The following is a 15,195-nucleotide window of genomic DNA, read 5'->3' on the forward strand; positions in this document are numbered from 1 at the left end:
GGATAATTTAGTATGACCAATCTACCTAACCTGCACATCTTTGGACTGTAGAGGAAACCAGAGCACCTGGAGGAAACCACGCAGACACGGGGGCTGGAATTTTACCACTCTGCCCGCCATGGAAATTGGAATGGGCGAGAGGTGGACCAAGGAGAGGTCTGCTGACCTTGGGTGGGATTTTACGCTTTTGGGATGAGCGAGGCCATAAAATCCGGCCCTGGGTGAAGATGCAACCTCCACACAGACAGTCACCCAAGGCCGGCATCGAACCCAGGTCCCTGGCACTGTAAGGCAGCAATACTAACCACTGTGCTGCCAACATTTGCTAGGACAACTCGACACATATCCATTGCCACTAATGCAATTTTATAACGCAATAAACATTGCAAGGGTGCATTGCCACGTAGAATTGTTGCTTTCAGCTGATCCACATAATGCAACAGGGAATTAAATTGATAGAAGAATAGTGAAGCTTTCCCATGGAGGTCAAGGAAGGGAGGAAGGAACTATTAAAGATGGAGGATCTCCTGTAAATACAATACATATAAAAATAAGTTAACTTGCATTATCTTGTACTAAAGTTACTGTACGAGTAATCCTAGTGATGCAAATTGTTGTTGGCACACTAGTTATGCTTGGTTTCTTCTTCAAAATCATGTGGAGGCTTTAATCAGAAGCCATAATTTTGTTGTATGCATTTTTCAGCGCATATCACATATACAGTAAAATTTCTGAGCTATAATTATTAGGCTTGCCCTCTTGTAATTTTGTATAAAAACTATAATTTTGTCTAAATTGCACTGTAATTGTAATTTGTATGAAAGTCCTGGAGGCAATAAAAATGCCATTTCTGATTAAAAACATAATCACTTGTGCCAACGATTGTTGGCACAGTAGTTAAAGGCCAACACCAACAATCAGCTCAGTTCAACAATGATATATCAAAGGTAGCTTTGCTTTCAGTTTATTCCTCAGCGGGTTATGGAATCATGTTATTGGCAAAGGGTATGTCTATCTAGCCAAATATTGAATTGCTTTGCTGTGGGGCCAGCGATAGCTTGGCATGCCTGGAGTCAAACAGCTGCATACAAGCTCAATGCAAACATTGCTTGGTCCTAAGTTGTGCAATCCTTGGCTTTGCTCCAGAAACATTCAGCACTACTTCCTTCAACATAGTAGTTGAGTGTTTTGTTACAAAGTTACATTATCCTGAGTGTGTATGTGTGTCGTTCAAGAGATCCTTTGCTGATGTAGAAGCTGGGTTACCAATTTTTATTTATTTCCAATCAAAAACCCAATTTGACCCGATTAGAGTTCCCACAAGAGAGACATTACAGATCCAAGCCGACAAGACAGGGCCAATACCACCTACGTGGGCTCGATCAATAAGACCCAAGCTGGCAGGATGAGGCATTACACCCCCTCCTGGGTTTGACCTGAGTTTCATCTTAGCCTAAAGGCTGAGACAACTTTGAACAATTGCTTCAGGTGAAGCCTCCGTATAACCTCATTGGCTTCGACCAAGTGCATGACCAACGCTTTACTTCATCACGATGTTCAAACTTAGTTCCAACTTTACTGCAAAACGATTAAATTGTGAGTGTTCCCATAGAGTCCCTACATAGAATTGCCACAGTGCAGAAGGAGGCCATTCGGCCCATCGAGTCTGCACCAGTAACACTCCCATCCAGACCTTATCCTTGTAACCCCACATAATCCCCCTGACATGGAGGATAAATCCCACTCAGACCTGTGTCCCGTAACCCCAAGTATTTACCCCACCAATCCCCCTAACCTACACATCTTGGGTCACTAAGAGACAATTTAGCGTGGCCAATTCACCTAACCTGCACACCTTTGGAGTGTGGGAGGAAACCGGAGCACCTGGAGGAAACCCACATAGACATGGGGAGAATGTGCAAACTCCACGCAGCCAGTGATCTGAAGCCGGAATTGAACACAAGTCCCTGGCACTGTGAGGCAGCAGTGCTAACCACTATGCCACCTGGTACATGGTTTCATTGGTACACTTTTGCATAAAAGTAATCTGTTTCCAATTTCGAAAAAAGTGTTTTCTAAAAATTGTCATCAATAATTCCCAAATGCTGACATAAGCTAACTTCATGCTCTTGTATTTTGCATCAGAACTGCTTGATCAGGGTAACGTCGCGTGGGAGAGAGGCCTTGGTTACAGACTTCGGGCTGGCACGAGAAGTAGTTGAGCTGCCTACCAAGGACCTTGACCGGAAGCTTTCCTTGGTCGGATCAGCTTTCTGGATGGCACCTGAAATGTTACGTGGTGAACCTTACGACAGAAAGGTAAAGCGTGGTTCTAAACTTGGAAAATGGTAGAATTCCTCTTGCTCAATTGTTTTCCCACTATAACAAGATACAAATTAATTTGAATGTGTTGTTTTAAAAAACAAATGTGAAACAAAACCATAAAAAAAGCTACAAGTACAAACGTAATATGAAATCAGGCTCTCTCATCTCTTTAGAATAAATCCAGTTTCAGTTTTCAGTTTCAGACAGATTTGCCTGTCTCAGGCAATATTATTCCCTACTTTCCGTTTCATGTCCTTGCTTGTTTGGTTTAATCAATGGTTTATCTTTAACTCTTTTGGGACTGAATGCGTTGGAGATTAAGGGTCAGAATGGTACCATTGTTCATGCAAGTAAAATTTTTCCCATCCCCTCCAGAACGGAGATTTGGCTGGGCCGCCAAATTCTCCAGCCTCGCAGCAGCGGGAGAATGGCGTGAACGGCCAGTGAGATTGCACCCTAAGCATTGTCCAACTTTAGGCAGAGACTTATCACTGCACTAACTGTGGGGGCCTGAAGCTGGCCTGGAATTAACAAAGAACAAAATCAGCCCGGGAAACAGGCCCTTCGGCTTAACGAGCCCGTGCAGCCATCTCAACACCACCAGTCCACCTCTCTACCCATGACCCCTGTCTAATGTTTTATGGCCATCCAGATTGAGGGAAGCTGATTTAGGGACAATTTATCCCTGCCAATCAGCCTAACAACACATCTTTGGGGTGTGGGAGGAAACCGGAGCACCCGGAGAAAACCCACGCAAGCACGGGGAGAATGTGCAAACTCCCACAGACACCGGCCCAAACCTCATTAACAAGCTGCCAATGCCTGTCACACTTTCCCAGGTAGCTCGTTCATTGAAGATGATGAACGCTGGGTCTGCTTACTTCACTGGCTGTGTCCTACTGGTCTGTCCTGGGAGGTGAATGATTGTGTAGGGGTTGTTAATGATGTCTGTGGAGTCAAAGAGAGCACCCCCTGCTCCACAGACCGGTGTCTCTTTCGTATTGAAAAATAGGGCAAAGCAGACCACCTGATTGTAAACCCATGTGCTATCTTAATGATCAAATTTCTCCACGTCAATGCACTATGGCTGCGGTGTCTGCAGGATGCACTGCTGTACCTTAACAAGGCTTCACTTGCAAAACCTCCCAAATCCACAACCTTCCCCAGCTGGAAGACCCACCCCCCAATCCCCAACGCTTATCATACTGACTGGGGCACATATTGCCATCACTGGTCAAAATTCTGAAATTCCCTTAGCCAACTGTAGTAGTGGGGATACCTTCACCATGTGGCCTGCCATGAATTGAGAAAAACTCACTACCTCCTTTTCAATGGCAAGTGGAGATCAGCAAAAAAAAATGCCAGGCTCCCAGTGAGGCTCAAACCCCAAGGAATAAATAGCACAATTGCTTTGGGGTGTTGTTAGTGGTCTAATGATATAGCTGATATAAACATTGGGCCCTGTAAAGGGTCAACTGAATATATTCTAAACCGGTAAAGAAAATGTAAATCATTAATGATTAGTTCCTTGCTCAATAAGCGCCTGGGTCCACATTCAATAAGGATGGAACATTGTGGGCCACTCCTTTCATAGCTTCTCTTTATTGTAGCCAATGTTTGTGACTTTTCTAGTGAAAATATTCTCATTCTACATTTAGCACAGAGCTTCCTTCATTGTGTCCATGAAAGATTTAATTAAGAAGATATTCTCAATGCTGCCACGGATTTTTGTCCCCACTGGGAGATTTAATTTAATTTAAGTGTACGACTCAAAGCACTATTTCATATATTCTCGCACATTCCTGTCCACCCTATTTGAACACAGCTGTTAATTCTATTTGAAACAGGTTGATTGTTCTGACAAAGTAGCACAAAGCAAATATTTTAAAAAATCAGGAATACATTAATTATTGGACTAAGATTCACACGTAGGAAATTGAACCACCAACTGCCTAATTCATGGGGGTACCAACGAGTGGTTCAATTCATGGCAATCGTCATGGTGAAGGTATCCCCAACTCTACAGCTGGCTAGGAGAATGTCAGAATTTTGACTCAGTGATGGCAATGAGTTCTCACCCTCTTTCAGACCTCACTAAAACAGACTTGGAATCGCATTTAGCTGTCCGAAACACTATCGTTCTTACCTTACTCCTTCAGCAGTGATGTCTATGGCAGACAGAGGAGGCCATCCACTTTATCAGTGAAATGTAAATCAGCATGTTTTCTTAATGCTGACACAGGAAGCAACAGGTCTAAGGTGTCCGTGTGTACAAATCGGTAAAATCTAGTTTACAGGTTCAAAACGTCATCAAAAAGAAGAATGGCCTTTATCACAAAGGTCAGGATTTTAAAGTTTATTGTTTATTTATTCGTCACTTACATTAACACTGCAGTAAGTTACTGTGAAAATCCCTGAGTCGCCACACTCCAGTGCCTATTTGAATACACTGAGGGAGAATTTAGCATGGCTAATGCACCTAACCAGCATGTCTTTTGGACTGAGAGAGGAAACTGGAGCACCTGGAGGAAACCCAGACAGACTTGTGGAGAACGTGCAGACTTTGCACAGACAGTGACCTAAGTCGGGAATCAAACCCAGTTCCTGGCGCTGTGAGGCAACAGTGCTAACCACTGTGCTACACAACCACCCATATGCTCCCATTTGTGACAGGCTTCATGGCAAGCTTTGTTATGTATGTCGGGACATAGCCCCTTTAAGGGAATGGGTCCTGTGAGCTCGGGTATGGAACGAGCTGTTGGGATCCACCCTGAGAGGGCAGTCTACGTTTGGATTGTAGAACATACAGACATAATAAAGAGCTGTGTTCCCTGATCCCTGACTGTGGAGGGAGTAGCTTTTGAGGAGAAGCCCCAGAACCACAGGTTGGGAGTGAAGGGTGGTGAGGGAGCGGGGGGGGATGTGGAATTTGATGGGGGACAGCAATTGGTTTCATGCCAGTTTGAAATCACAGCAGGATCATGCATTGGTGTCCTCCACGCTGATTGCCAATAATGCTGGAGGCCAACGTGAATCCGATTTACACCATGCTAATGAGATTTTGACAGGCTGGTTGAATGGACCTGGCAGAACAGATGGCCTAGTGGTATTATTGCTAGACTATTAATCCACTCATATTCTGAGGACCCGGGTTCAAATCCTGCCATGGCAGATGGTGGAATTTGAATTCAATTAAAAAATATCTGGAAGTAAGAATCTACAGATAACCATGAAACCATTGTCGATTCTTGGAAAAACCCATCTGGTTCACTAATGTCCTTTAGGGAAAGAAATCTGCAGTCCTTACCTGGTCTGGCCTACATGTGACTCCAGAGCTATAGCAATGTTGACCCTCAACTGCCCTCGGGCAACTAGGGATGGGCAATAAATGCTGGCCAGCCAGTGACGCCTTTTTCCTATGAATGAATAATAAAAACATTCCTCTTGTGATAGTGTAGGGCTGACCTTCTTTGTGCTCAGTTGGTGCTGACTGCCACTGCCATTGCCTCTGGTGGACACCATGCAGCCAGAATAGGATAGAGGCCATCGTGGAGGTCCTCAACAGTATACAAAAGGATATGCATTACTAAGTTTGGGGCTGCCACAGTTCTGGCTTTCAGGGCCATCTGTGGCCTGGAGCAGTCCTGGGCCAGAATTCCCCAACCGTTTATACCCCATCACCAGTGAGAACGGAAAATCTGACACCCAGCCAAATCTACATTCACTGCAGCGTGAGTGGAAAATTCAAGCTGTGGGCAAAGAAAAAATGTGTTGTCTGTATTCATGAAGTATGCTGTGCTCTAGTGCACTTTAAATATGGTGCCTGGAGTGAAGAAGCGCTGAGGTCACGGTGTGGCAGACAAAACTGAACCTGACCACCAGCAATCCTGCATGTTACCTGTGAACCCATTATTAACGACACGGGATGCACCAGGAAACGGACTATATGGTGCAAAAACACACCATAGCAACTGACAGGAATAACATAGTTCTTCATGTCTGCTGCCACACTTAGTGCAATTCAGGGAAAACTCCCTGAGTGAGATGGACAGCCTTTTGTTAGGTGAAGGTACTCATGAAGAGTTCGGAATACAAAATGAAGGAAGTGAGGTCAGACCATACCTGGAATACTGCATTAATTTTATGTACTGACCTTCAGAAAAAATGTATTGGCCTCAGACACGATGCAGTGCAGTCACCAGAATTAATCCAGGAGTTCATGGGTTAAATCATGATGACAGATTTCAAAGTCTTAATTTGTGTTCCCTCACGTTTAGGAGGCTGAAGGGTGAACAACTCCAGGAACAGAATTTTCCTATCCTGCCCACCATGGGAATCATAGCAAGCGAGGGCAGACCACGCAGACATCTCTTGACCTGGGGATGGGATTTTCCAGCCATACTTGGCCCAAGGCCGGAAAATCCCAGTGTTTCTAAAGTAATTTGACACAGTGGATGTGAGGAAACAATTTTTTTCTGATGGAAGATATCCAGAATACGAGGCCGTAATCTTAAAATTAGAGCTAGATCATTGAGGAGTGAAATCAGGAAGATTTTTCATACAAACTTTGGAATTCTCTCTCCCAAGAATCTACGAACGCCGGACAAATTGAAATGTTTAAGGGTGAGATGGACAGCTTCTTGTTAGGTAAAGATACTAAAGAATATTGAATGAAAGAGGATATTGAATGAAAGTGAATATTGAGGTACAAATTAGCCATGCATCAATTTCATTTAATGGATGAACAAGATGGAGGGGCTGAATGGCCTGTTATGTTCCTATGTTCCCTTACAGATGTTTGTGCAATTCAGATTCATACTGACTAATGCCTCAGATGTAATTTGCTTCTGTCCAATTCACAACCGATAATTATCTCACCGACTGTCAATCACAAACAGGTTACTAATTACTTAAAGGTCTTGAAGACGTCAGCCCAAACCAACATGGAGAGCAAGAGACTTAGAATTTGATTTCTTCACGTTTGCAACTACTTACAGATATAGGGCGGAATTTTCCCATACTGCCTGCCACGGGAATCGTAGTGGGTGGGACAAGACAATGCAAAAGTCTGTTGACCTCAGGTGGGATTTTCTGGTCTTGGGTCGAGCGCAGTCCTTCCATGATGAGATCCATTGTGGGAGTTCTGGTGGGCCCAGCCAAAATGCCATTGACATTTGGCAGGATTACATAATCCCAAGACCAGCCAGGCCTGGAAAATCCCACCTATGGAGCTGATACACTCTGTTAACGCAAACTTAACTGAATTCACATTGCTTTTAGAAACAGCTACTCTGCATTTTCCATTTATATTTCTTCCTAGGTAATGTAACCCTGAACACAAACACTAAAATGCACTATCCTGAATATCATAATTGGAGCTCTTAGGAGAATCCATTTAGGGAAGGATGTAAGGAGGTTATTCCTGATGGTAAGGGAGCCTATGGGTCAAATTTGAGGAATCAGGATAGACTATTTAGGACGGAGACAAGGAGACACTTCTTCACCCAAAGAGTGGTGAGCCTATGGAATTCATTACCACAGGAAGTAATTGATGCCAAAACATTGAATGTATTCAAGAGGCGGCTGGATATAGCACTTGGGGTAAAGGGGATCAAAGGTTATGGAGAAAAAGCAGGATTAGACTATTGAGTTGGACAATCAGCCATGATCATGAAGAATGGTGGAACAGACTTGAAGGGACAAATGCCTCCTCCTGCTCTTATCTTCTATGTTTCTATGTACCTATCTTAGCGTTAACCATAAGATTACATTGTTTCGAAGGGGAATATACTTATACAGACAAGCTGATAAAACTATGAATGTAAAGGCTGTGAATTATGTTTTACTCTTACCAAGGTTTCTTTGTCCTATAAATCAAGATTTTTGAGTGATCTATGATATGAAAGTGCATTGTTACCTGCTAGAAATGCCATGGTTTGATTTATCCATGAGGGTTCATGTTTTTTTTTAAAGGTACGTTGATATCTGGTATCAAATTAGGTTGTTGTTCTTTGTTACGTATCTTTCAGGTTGATGTTTTCTCCTTCGGTATAGTATTGTGTGAAATACTTGGCAGAGTCACCGCTGATCCTGAATTTCTTCCCAGAACGCAGGTACCTATTAACAGCCTGGCTAGCTGGCTGCACTTGAATCCCAGAACAGTTGAACGATAGTACTTTTAAGTGGAAGGTGAAGCCATTTTAGGTGGGAATGGATCAACACCCAAAATTTGATGGTCTTTTAAGTTTATTAGTGTCGCAAGTAGGCTTACATTCATAATGATGTTAGTAGGAAAATCCTCTAGTCATCACACTGGCGTCTGTTCAGATGCACTGAGGCAGAATTTAGCATGGCCAATGCACCTAACTAGCACATCTTTTGGACTGTGGGACGAAACTGGAACACTCAGAGGAAACCCATGTAGACACAGTGAGAATGTGCAAACTGCACACAGACAGTGACCCAAGCAGGGAGTCGAACCTGGGTCCTTGGCGCTGTGAAGCAGCAGCGCTAACCACTATGCCACTGTGCCATCCATTGCATCAATGTAAGTGCAGAACAACTGAATATTTTTAACACAATGAAAACCTGAATTTGGTCATTCCCTTGAGCCTATATGAAATGTGGAGGTCAGCAACAAAAGATTTAATTTTGTTCCATTTCCAGATTGAACAAAATAATGGGAATGAAATTGAATGCTTAGATATCATAATATAAACCAGCAAATGATTCACCAATGTACTACCTGATTCATGGTCACAGAACAATAACAAAACTGTCAACAGACAGGATTAATTAAATGATCAGAGAGAAGATAGATGGTAATTCTAAATATAAAACTGAATAATTTAAATTCGATGTCAAATTATGATTTGACAGCAAATTTCATAATAAGATAATAGGAGGTGGTAGTGTAGTGGTATTGTCACTTGGCTAGTAAGCCAGAAACCAGGGATAATGCCTGGGGCACCAGATTTGAATCCCACCATGGCAGATTGCAAAATATGAATCCAGTAAAAATCTGGATATTAAATCTAATGAAACCATTGTTGATTGTCATAAAATTCCATGTGGCTCAATAAGGATCTGTTGTCCTTATCTAGTCTGGTCATGTGACTCCAGATTCACAGGAATGTGCTTAACTCTGAAATGGCACTTGGAGTCAGGGACACTGCCCGTGGCATGACAACATCTCCACATCATGACGACAGGACTTCCTATTCCTGTATAGCTCAATTTTTATTTCATTCTCTGTACAATGATTAAATATGAAGGACTCTTAGTGCATTTTCTTTCTTAATTTTCTGTCTGCGAATTCTTCACTATTTTAATGGCTGCTTTGTTTACTTGATGACATCACTGTTGTTGGCCATCAGAGACCTCTACTGTTAAGGCATAGCCCATTAAGGAACAGGTCATGTGACCTTGGGTGTTGGGTGAGCTGGTTGGAAACCGCTCTAACTGGGCAGTCAATGTTTGGAGTGCGGAGCGAGTATACTGAATAAAGAATCATGTTCCCTGATGCCCAACTGTGCAGCGGTTACTGAAAAGACCTCAGGATCAAAAAATTTAACACAAACAGCTGATTAACATTAGAAAAAGTGAAACCCATGCCCCAGAGGCTGCTGGATCTATGTGAGCAACGTTCCAGTGGCTAGTGATGAGTGCTATCACTTTGTGACTGTCCACAAAATCCAGCCCGTAGGTTCTCGTGACGACAGTGAATTTTATATATACACAGCATGTGAACCTGTATAGTAACCTATTTAGCATCTACTTATCAAAATGCTGGCTGAAGCCAATGATGCAGTTTAAAGCTATTGCCTGGAATGCAATTATTAATACCACGTGTTTACACAAAGTTTGACAGAGCAGGTAGAAAAACTGTACACGATTCTTAAATAGATTTTCTTCAAATTAGAACAGAGTTAAGGAGCTTAGAACAGAGATGAGGAGGAACTTCTTCTCTCAGAGGGTAGTGAATCTCTGGAATTCTCTGCCCATTGAAGCGGTGGAGGCTACCTTGTTGAATATGTTTAAATCACGGGTAGATAGATTTCTGATCGATAAGGGAATTAAGGGTTATGGGGAGAAAGCGGGAAAGTGGAATTAATCCATATCAGATCAGCCATGATCTTATTGAATGGCAGGGCAGGCTCGAGGGGCTAGATGGCCTGCTCCTGCTCCTATTTCTTATGTTCTTATAAATATTTTCTAGGATTATGGACTGAATGCTGAAGCATTTAAGGAAATGGTGAATGGCTGTCCAAAATGTGTCCTGGAATTAACTGTGAACTGCTGTAAGGTATGGAGTTATGTTTGTATGTTATATTTACACAAATGTATGAATGTAGGTGTCCTGAACTAGTCACTGTTTTAAACAAATGACTTTATAATTATATGTTATACTGAAGGTGAGGACAAGTTTCCAATTTTGCGTGAACAATACAGTTCCTATTGTATTCAGTACAATACCGTATCCTATTCTATTCTATTCCATTCTATTGTATTCATGATTAACCATCATGCTTTCTACAGAGTTACTTAACTGCTCTGTTGTTAGTTATATTACATAGACCTTGGACAGGCTTTTGCACCCATTAAACGTCAGACAAAGGAATCTCAAATGAATGTGTTGTTGCAGTGATCATTAATCATACTGAGTCATTTGAACTTTTAATATTCCTAACTTTTTAATGAAATTCGAACAGTCCTGGCCAGTCTAACATGGGAGCACATATAGCTGTGGTCTGCCAAGCCCAGGTCCTTTCGTGATCACAGCTTTCACAACTTTCTAATCTATGGATGTTCACTATTCTCAAGTAAAGTAAAGTTTATTTATTAGTTACAAGTAAGGCTTACATTAACACTGCAATGAAGTTACTGTGAAATTCCCCTAGTTGCCACACTATGGCACCTGTTCGGGTCGATGCACCTAACCAGCACGTCTTTCAGATTGTAGGAGGAAACCGGAACACCCGGAGGAAACCCAGAGGAGAAAATGCAGACTCCACACAGACAGTGACCCAAGCCAGGAATCGAATCCGGGTCCCTGGCCCTGTGAGGCAGCAAAGTCCATGCTTCAGCCTCAAACAATATAAACTCCAAATCACAATCTTTATAATTATTTTTGTAAGCTCGCTACTCATTCCCATACCAAGTAATCCTATGGGCGGAATTTTCTCATTCCGCCCACCACGGGAATTGTAGTGGGTGGAATACGGACTATGCAAAGGCTTGTTGATCTCTGGCAGGACTTTCCGGTCTTGGGACAAGCACGGCTGGAAAATCCTGCCCTATACGTTTGGAGAATGTATTGTTTGCCAGTGCTATTCTAGCTATAATTTCTTTGTGGCATTAACCATCTTCTGACAACACACTTCCCAGATATTTAAGAGGATTAGAAGCCAAAGCAAACCATTGTATTGGCTGTGATCAATGTGATTTGAGAAAAGAAATCGTAGAAACCCTACAGCACAGAAAGAGGCCATTCGGTCCATTGAGTCTGCACTGAGCACAATCCCACCCAGGCCCTATCCCCACATCCCTACATATTTACCCACTAATCCCTCTAACCTATGCATCTCAGGACACTAAGGGCAATTTTAGCATGGCCAATCAACCTAACCCACATATCTTTGGACTGTGGGAGGAAGCCGGAGCACCCGGAGGAAACCCATGCAGACACGAGGAGAATGTGCAGCCACAGTGACCCAAGCCGGGAATCGAACCCAGGTCCCCGGAGCTGTGAAGCAGCAGTGCTAACCACTGTGCTACTGTGCCGCCCATAAAAGGTTGTGAATTCGAGAGGATAAAGAGTGATGAGTGTGTTAAGTGAAAGAAACATAGAATATTAACAAGACATTTAGACCTCCTTTGTTGATTGGGAATAAACTTTCAACTGGGTGAATTGGCAAAAACTGTTAGAAATAGTGGAGGTCATCAGATTAGATTGGGAGGGATAAAATAATGACTGAAGCTCTGTACCAGGGACTGACTGACAGAATCAGGACAGTAGTGGAATTGAACCTGGTGTAATTGAGTGCAGAGTGGGAAAAGGTTGTTCACAATTACCATTGATGTTTAACATTGACGTGGAAGCCATGGTGAGGGAAGCACTAGATGAAATCCAGTAAGGTGCAGGAAGTCAATGGGTGAAGTTAGTAAGATTCATAGATGACCAGGCCCTAGTAGCCAGCACAGCAGGAGACAGTAATGGATAGAATGAATTAAGTGGTGAAAACTTCTGACATGAAACTTAATGTACAAAGGATCAAAGTCATGAAGATTGGAATTATGACTAGTGGAAAAGCAGAAGTCAAGATGAATGATCAACTGCTGGAATAGGTATCACAAGGACACATTGGCTGGTTAACAAACGGAACAAGACTGTAGCATGTGTTTTATAAGTGAAAGATTATTTAGTGTCTTAGAATTGGGTGTTCCTTTGATATTCTCAATTGTACGATTTTTATTTACACATGATGGGGTGAATTTTACTTTCCCGTCCATCATGAGAATCAGAGCGAGTGAAGCGTAGACCATGGTAATTTTCCAGTTTTGGGGCGAGCGAGGCTGGAAAATCCTGCCCAATATGTGGAGTCTACACTTCACAAGTAACACCCAGATTATCCACCTTTGATGCGTCAAAATCTCATTACTGGGGGGAGAAAAACTAATACCAAATTATAGCATTTTAAAATGATGCCAAAACATATATGCAAGGCAGCAATAATTTGATATTTTTCTTTCTGTTTGTACAGTTTCATTATGGCTGTACACCACGTCAGTATCTTTCCTTACAAACCTGTACTCTGTTTTTCACCCAACAGATTGATGCCTTTAAGAGGCCATCCTTCAGTGAGTTATTGGACCAACTCGAGGAGGTCGCTGAAAGTTTGGAGACAAATAAGGACAATCAGATGGCTGTGTGAATTTATCAATGTTTAACTCTGCCACAAGGCCTTACGTGGGTGACAGCAATTACTGTTAACGTCATCTAGAGTATTGAGAGAAAAAGAGAGGAAAAATGTACCTGCGACCTGTGGGAATTGAATGTTCAAACGGACTGATTCACTCAAGATAGTGAAAGGACCCACTCAACTATCAAACTACATCAATGTGTTAGTCAAGGGGAGTGGTGCAATTTTGAATGTGGAGTTATCAAGTTAAATGGGCAATATTGATTCAGCCACCTGTTATCTCTCTTGATCTTTTTGTCCCTTAATGGAAATTAAATTTGGGAGCAAGGCATGGATGGCTGATTTGATATCTCCTCATTTTGCGTTGTTACTCAATGTCCAAATGATCCCACCTTCAGTAAACAAAATTCAAGATATTAATGTTTGGCACTTGTTGAAAAGTTGCCATTATTCTGGGTTACCGGGCAGAGAAGTGGTTTCATTGAATCCATCATACTTGATGGAGTACAGGGTGGCATGATGGCACAGTGGCTAGCATTGCTGCCTCACAGCACCAGGGACCCGGGTTCAATTCTGGCCTTGGGTGACTGTCTGTGTGGAGTTTGCACGTTGTCCCCGTGCCTGCATGGGTTTCCTCTGTGTTCTCCGTTTTCCTCTCACAGTCCAAAGATGTGTGGATTAAATGGATTGGTGATGCTAAATTGCCCCTTAGTGCCCAAAGATGTGTAAGTTAGATAGATTCGCCATGGTAAATGGATGGGGTGACTGGAATAGGGCAGAGCAAAGGGCCTGGCTAAGATACAAAAAAATTGGTGCAGACTTGATGGGCTGAATGGCCTCTTCTGCACGGTCAGGGTTCTTTGACTCTTGATTCTTTGATTTGATGGACTGTAATGTACATCCTGAAGACTGCTCTCATTGGAAATGCAACCTCTGTGAATCTAAAGCTATCCATGCAAAAGAGTCAGTCTACTGCCTAACTCATTAGTGAATTTTCTCTGCAGTATTTCTGACTGTGTTTTGATTACACTGTGCTAAGCAAATCTTGTGTAAGTTGCTAATACTGAATAATTTACAGCAAGCGTCAGAGAAGGAAACAATATTACATATTAAATTTGTATGAGGAGTATTACCTGAATTTTGATTTTTTTTTGTCCCAAGAAAATTGACCTCCAAGGGTTGGCAGTAATATCTAGAGAACCAATATTGGCTCAGCCCAAATGCCACCCATCAAACGCGGAAGTGCCTCACCCACAGGCAATTATTGCACAAGAGAAGAACATCGGGGGATGGATCTGATTTCTAAAGAGGTTTATCTGTCAATTGACTGAAAATTGAGACCAAGGTTCAGTGAAGCCAATTCTGGTGGATTCTCCCCAGAATAGCCAAATCCTTGTGGACTCAACTTTGGAACCCGTTATTTTATTTATCCTTCAATGATATCATGTCTGCCTTAACAATACCTTGTTTTTTTTACTGTAATATATGCTCTGAAGAATGGCAGCATAGTGCCCCCATTAAACCTCAAAAGCAAACAGAAGCAGAAGCCAAAATATTTCAAGAAGATGGGTTCACGATAATTAAGTCTATCTTGAATTTAATGAAAGAGCTGTTCCCTGCTGCATCAAGCTGACATCCTCCTTTGTTAGATGGCATTCCAGTACGTATAGAAGCAATTAATTATCCTCTGCTATATATGTTTTTCATAATTATGTGAAAACTTGAATTCTAGTACCTACCATAAGTAGTGCTCAGACTGAAAAATAATCAAAAGTAATTTGTATCTGTTCCACTGATGAACTAATTACTCATTATCTTGAATACAAAAACTGATTATTCAGAGTTTTATTGGAAAAGCAAAAGGGTTTGGATGTAGAAGTTCCCTTGATGCTTCAGGTATTGAAAACTTGAATTTATAAAGCACCTTTCCAAAACCTCAGAATGTCTC

The 15,195-nt window shown here is 42.2% G+C and overlaps 1 protein-coding gene across 2 annotated transcripts in view; it reads left to right on the forward strand.

The window, feature by feature from the left end:
- Positions 1-14,376, forward strand: part of LOC145358263 (dual specificity testis-specific protein kinase 2) — a 113,734-nt gene extending 99,358 nt beyond the window's left edge. For both annotated transcript variants that reach the window (XM_080212132.1, XM_080212133.1), the window contains exons 6-9: positions 2,146-2,319; positions 8,355-8,438; positions 10,544-10,630; positions 13,158-14,376. In XM_080212132.1, coding sequence (XP_080068258.1) covers positions 2,146-2,319; positions 8,355-8,438; positions 10,544-10,630; positions 13,158-13,259 — 447 coding nt within the window. In that variant the 3' untranslated portion in view covers positions 13,260-14,376. The remainder of the gene's footprint in view (positions 1-2,145; positions 2,320-8,354; positions 8,439-10,543; positions 10,631-13,157) is intronic.
- Positions 14,377-15,195: the final 819 nt, after the last annotated feature.

The sequence above is a fragment of the Carcharhinus amblyrhynchos genome, chromosome 25, assembly GCF_965287045.1.
Source record: "Carcharhinus amblyrhynchos chromosome 25, sCarAmb.v2.hapA, whole genome shotgun sequence".
Classification (NCBI taxonomy): Eukaryota; Metazoa; Chordata; class Chondrichthyes; order Carcharhiniformes; family Carcharhinidae; genus Carcharhinus; species Carcharhinus amblyrhynchos.